At 48.3% G+C, this 6,025-nt stretch overlaps 1 protein-coding gene across 1 annotated transcript; it reads left to right on the top strand.

Moving 5' to 3' along the window:
- Positions 1–1,581: 1,581 nt before the first annotated feature.
- On the top strand, positions 1,582–2,997 carry LOC135826999 (uncharacterized). Its single transcript, XM_065339521.1, has one exon. The coding sequence runs from the start codon at positions 1,582–1,584 to the stop codon at positions 2,995–2,997; it is 1,416 nt and encodes a 471-aa protein (XP_065195593.1).
- The last annotated feature ends 3,028 nt before the right edge of the window (positions 2,998–6,025 follow it).

The following is a 6,025-nucleotide window of genomic DNA, read 5'->3' on the forward strand; positions in this document are numbered from 1 at the left end:
ACGTGTGCGTACCACAATGTGTACAAAAGCGATTTTTACCCGCCATATACGCACAAAGTAGTAAATAAACATGTCGAGTGCAGTTAAGAGTTTTCTGAAGCGAGTAACCTCACCACCCCATGCTGGTCGTGGGAGGGTAGGATCTCCTAAAAGTCCGTGTAGTCCAGACGTCATACCAGGAACACCCATGCAGGACATGGGACGAGCAGCTGGTCGTAAAGCCAAAGCAGCGAGCCCGACCGAAAGTTTATTAAAATTAATGGAGGACCAGCTTTCGAGCGACACGGTCACAGTACGGCCAATTGCCGTGACGAAAACTGCTCGCTTGCCGGACAAATCTGCCATACCTACACCTTCAGCCGGCACAGTCCCTTTGGACAAAGTGATGCATTTTCTAACAACGTTTGCCAAGGAGTTTCGGGAGGACATGGCGACCACCACGAAGCAACTACTGACAGCGTTTGACAAGCGCCTGTCCAGTGTCGAGGATCGTCTTGCCAATGCTGAGCGAGAATTAAAAGAGCTCCGCACCTCAAACAAGAAACTGGCAAGTGAAGTTTCCCGGTGTGTTTCAGGGACCTCATTGACTGGTGGAATGTCGTCTGGCGGGGAATCCGCCATTTCCGGCATCAAGAAGGATGTTGCCAAGCTGTCTGCTAGACTTGGGGACGTCATTGCACAGTCGACACCAAATTTGGCACATTCTTGCATTCAGGAGCAGGCTGAGCGTGTGGCTCGCGCGGATAACGTCATTCTGCGATGCGTGCCAGAAAATGTTGCGGAAACATCTTCCCAGCTGGTGCAGACAGTACACGGACTGATCCCAAATGGGCTCAACCCCCAGGATGTGCTCAGCGCCGAGAGACTGGGCAAACCGAGAGATCGTAGATCTACGGCCAATGAGTCATCACGACCGAACAAACCCCGCCTGGTTCGCGTCCGGCTGTCAAGAGCAGGCAAAGATCACCTGATGCGCAATAAACAAAACATCAGGCAGCGCTTGGCGACACACAGGTTTACGTTGTACATGATCTTACCCGTGATGAGCAGAGTAAACGCAACGATGTGTGGCCTACGTTCCGTAAGCTCAGGGAGCACAACATTCGCTGTACGCTTCCTAGGTATACTATCATGCTGAAGGGGAAAGCAATGACTGATGAGGAGATCGCTCAGGTCTTATCGCGATCTGCGTAGGGGGGCGACGGTGGTTTGGCAGCGGACATGGCGGGCCCGGACACAGTGAACAGCTGTAGCGTGCGCGCTTTGCCCAACTCAAGGTGTACATCAGCCCTGCCTGATGATGACGATGCATCCGTCGTTCCGGTACGTACATGTAGATCTACGTGCATGTCTCTCAATATCTGCCACATTAATATATGCAGCATTAGGAACAAGCTTTTATATATACATGACTTAATCGTTACACATACATTGGACATTTTATGCATTACTGGAACTTGGCTGGATGCGTCGATCGCGGACTCGACGATTTCACGGCCTGGTTTTGAACTCATTCGACGGGACAGATGTGGAGGAAAGGGAGGAGGTGGTGTACTGCTGTATGTTCGAAGAACAATACGGATGGGTTTCGTTCACTTAAGCCCACATGATAGCGAGCTTGAGGCAGCGAGTGTGGTACTAGAGTTCCGCAGACCCGGACGCATCACGTGGTGCCTGCCTATAGTTTGTGTGTACCGACCCCCGTCGTCAAGAGTAGGATTCTGGGAACAGTTTACTAGCTATATTGATGATGTGACTCGCCAAATCAAGCATGGTTCGCTATGCATTCTAGGAGATCTAAATGTAGACTGTTTATCCGATCCACTTCCTTCCCACTTCAGAGATATGTGTGCTGCCCACAATGTTCGTAATGTAGTGGCTGAGCCAACCAGATTCCGTTCCACGTCTTGTTTGGATGTAATCTGCATTACTAGCGATATCACTGCTGTTAATGTGAATGTCATCCCAGATCCCATTAGTGATCACTTTGCTGTAAAGGCTTGTCTTGAAATAGGAAGCCAGGTGGACAGACCACAACGTATCCGTGTCAGAACTCGAAAGAAGCCTCTCTCCACACTTGACTTTGAAGAGATGTCAGAAAGAATTGGTTCAGCCCTCACGGAGACTGGAAACAAAATCACCGCTGACACTACTGTTGATGACCTTGCAGACAAATGGCATGGCAGCATTAATGATGTCCTGGACGAGCTAGATCCACATGTAGTGAAAAACATTCAACTGATTAAGCGATCGCCAAAGCCATGGATTACTCGAGAAGCTACGTCTCTCCTTGCACGGCGACAGTACCTCCACCGTCGAGTCAGAAAGAAAGGATCAAACGATTCGGCCCTTTTAGAAGAATACCGTCGGGTGCGGCGGGAAGGAACGCTATTGAACAGACGTCTCCGCTCCAGGTATTACCAGAATGAATTTATGTCGGTGAAGAAACAGCCCCGGAACCAATGGGTCCTGATGAATGCATTGCTCCGCAGAAAGGCTAAGGACAGTGGCGAAGGAATCGACCACAAAGGAGTCTCACAGGTTTTCCAACAAATTGTCACTGATCCTGATAGGTTGCCACTTCTCTGTCCATTCGGTTCACATCGCCAGCCGTCAATGTTATCCATACCGCAGCCTACAGTCACCAACATCTTGAAGATTCTTCGCACTCTGAACGTGCACAAGGCTCCGGGGCCGGACAGAATACCCTCGATCCTGTTTAAGAATTGCCATGAAGTTCTAGCAGGCTCACTGTGTGCAATATTCAAGGCATCCATTGAGGAGAGCAAGTTTCCAGCTTTGTTCAAACACGCATCCGTCAGAGCCCTTTTCAAAGGCGGAGACCGCTCAGAGCCGCGAAACTTCCGACCCGTCTCTCTCTTGCCCATTGCTAGTAAGGTCCTGGAGAAGCATGTATATCGCCAGCTTACTCACCTCCTACTGGAGAATCCCACCATCATCCCGCCACAACAATTTGCGTACAGACGGCATCATTAATGTTAAGAGGCTCTGGCTGTTGCGATCGACAGCTGGCAAAGGGATCTCGATTCGAAGAAGGTCGTTGGCGTCGTTCTCGCAGATGTGAGGAAGGCGTTCGACAGCGTCAACCATCAGCTGCTACTGAACGAACTTTTTAATTGTGGAGTTGGTGATGCGGCTTTGGCATGGTTCAAAGATTACCTGAGTGACAGGACACAGCAGCTCATAGCGCCGGACAATCTGATTCGTGCATCGTGCAGCCAAGGAGTGCCGCAGGGGTCTGTGTTGGGCCTAGTGCTATTCAGCATTTACGTAAGAGGCCTTCCTGGATGTGTGAGTGCCTCATCTGTACTTCAGTTCGCTGACGACGTTAACATGTATGCAGCTGGTGACACTACTGAAGAAGTCGTGGACAAATTGAACGGCGATCTTATTAAGTTATCGGATTATCTGAAAGGAAAGCGAATGAAATTAAATCCGGCTAAAACGAAGTTCATACTGCTCCACCGCAAGACCACCGATGTCCCGATGTCTGCCTATGTCACCATTGATGGTGTCCATGTTCCCCGCACGCAGTCTGCTCGCTACTTGGGTATTGTACTTGACGAAAACTTGACTTTTGGCCCACAAATAGACAACCTTGTAGGCTCTGTCAACAGGAAACTTGGTGCATACCGCTTATCCCGCCATCTTCTGCCATACCATGCTCGGCGTACCTTCTATTTAAGTGTCATTCAGTCAACCTTGGAGTATGCAAGCAGCGCTTATATCCATTCCCTAAGTTCTATGAACTATGATAAGTATGTCCGTTTGTTCAATAGATCCCTCAGAATAGTATTTGGTTTTGATAAGTTTACCAGTGCTTCACACATTCTTAGCCTTTACAGCCTTTATCATATTTCGGTGCGCGTCAATTTGAAATTGTTCATTCTTTTGTTCCGGTACATCCATAGCGGAACATGCAGCTCTTTGCTTCAAGAAATCTTTACCAGCCGCTGCTGTAGCTCTCACACCACTGCCACTACGAGATCCCAGGTGTCTTTTTCTTTGGCATTACCCCCAGCACAGAGTACGGCTAGCTTTTCTCGGATTGGCTATCTCGCTGCTGACCGGTGGAATATGCTGCCTTCCACTGTTCGTACTTGTACCGATTACCGCTCATTTATTTGCTCATGCATAACCTTCCTAGGGGCTCCCGTAAGAAGACCATAGGTCTGTGGGAAACACCCTAGTAAAATATAAGTTAATAATAATAATAATAAACAATCGACCTTTTTGTACCTGTTAGCTGCTGTATTTCTACCTGAAACCATATTAGCTACATGTATATAAGTGTGTGTTTTAGTTATTACATTTTTATGTGACGGCGTTCCACTGATGACAGTCACAAGAAAACGTTATGGAACTTGACTTTCTTCATTTTTGCTGTTGTTATGAGTGCACAATTTATCTTATTTATTGCCAATAATAATAAAGGTCACATTTGGATCCATTGGATCCGGTAAACCCTGCTCCCCGAGGTGGGTTGACCGGATCCAAATCCGAAGGATCCGGATCCAGATTCGACCAATCGAAAATGTGCGAATCCAGTAGATCCGGTGGATCGGGATCCCGATCCTACCAATCAAACATGCCCTTAGTTTTTCGACAGAGATGAGAAGCAACGGAGGCGTTGGATTAATGCGTTGGACTAATGCCAATAATGGTGTGTATGGCCGGACAACGCCAGCGGTTTTCACTTGTCAGGAGAACTGTCAAGTTGGATCAAGCAGGCAGATGACAGATTATTAATTTAGAGCATTTTTTAGCAGAGTGGGTGGCTTGCCGAAGAGAATCGTATCAGTACCTCATGGTTACTGGTATCTGACAAATGTCTCTTACTGCTAGTCTGCATTAGAGGATAGCAGAATTGAAATAGCTTCGGCTGCTATTAATTGGCTGGACTCCTGGAAACGTGTGCAAGAATTAAAACCAGTCCGCTACTTAATCATGCAATTCGACCTCGTATCAGTCACAGAAACGTCTCTAGCTCTCGTGTTTATTTGACAGAGACGAGGCACTGTTGTAAGAAGAAGTGAAGTGGCAGGCTCGGTGTCTCTTTGGGCCAATTTGTTCTGGCTCGCCTCCCTGTGATTCTAAAGGCCATGCTCGACGACGATGAAGAGCTGAGCTACGAGGGCATATTTCCATTTTTTTCTACTAGAGCCACGTTAACCTGTCATGTGTGAGCCATAAATAAGGGGAGTGGTGGCGTGGTCTGGGCTGCTCTGCCGACCTTGGGTCTGTTCATCAACGATCCCAGGCGAACACTTTCTCAGGTAGCCAAGGGTCAAAATACCATGAACAAGCTACTACCGGTATGCCGTCCCCGAGGTTACAGCACCAGCCTACACACTGGACGAGGTCCGCCAACATGTCTGTATATCGATAATCGCGTTTGAAGTTTTGTTGGGGAGGTATGCAGCAACGACGAAGCCCCTTCGCACATCTTCATTCCGCTCGTAATGAGACCTCATTCCACTTTTTCTTAGGAATCGCCAGAATCGATTCTGCACCCTTCATCCCGCGACCGGAATCGGAATTGCACCGAACAAACGCTGTGCAGTGCATCAAACAAACGCTTCGGAATCAAAACACGGCGGAATGACTTTGGAATGGTGGCGGAATGGCACCGAAGAAACGCAACCTTAGTACCATGTGCATCCGTCGCAAGAGAGACACGCAAGTCTGCAAGTGCAGTGGATATACCGGTACACACAATGATTTTCTCTTATGCCAACGATATCAGACATGACCTGAGTGAAACATATCAAGACTAACACCAAATCACTGCCCAGTCCCATAATTATAATTATTGCGAGGCCTTGTGAAAAGATTCTCAATGCACACCTGGTCTATGCCACACGGAATGCATCGGATGATAATGACCAAGACAGCTGCCTATGTCTCTCTCTTTCCCCCTCTGTCTCTCTCTCTCTCTCCCTCTCCCTCCCTCTCCCTCTCTCTCTCTCTCTCTCTCTCTCTCTCTCTCTCTCTCTCTCTCTCT

This window comes from Sycon ciliatum, chromosome 11 (genome assembly GCF_964019385.1).
Source record: "Sycon ciliatum chromosome 11, ocSycCili1.1, whole genome shotgun sequence".
Classification (NCBI taxonomy): domain Eukaryota; kingdom Metazoa; phylum Porifera; class Calcarea; order Leucosolenida; family Sycettidae; genus Sycon; species Sycon ciliatum.

Excerpts from the sequence above, each read along its gene's own strand:
- LOC135826999 (XM_065339521.1), top strand. The coding sequence starts at position 1,582 with ATGGGTTTCGTTCACTTAAGCCCACATGATAGCGAGCTTGAGGCAGCG.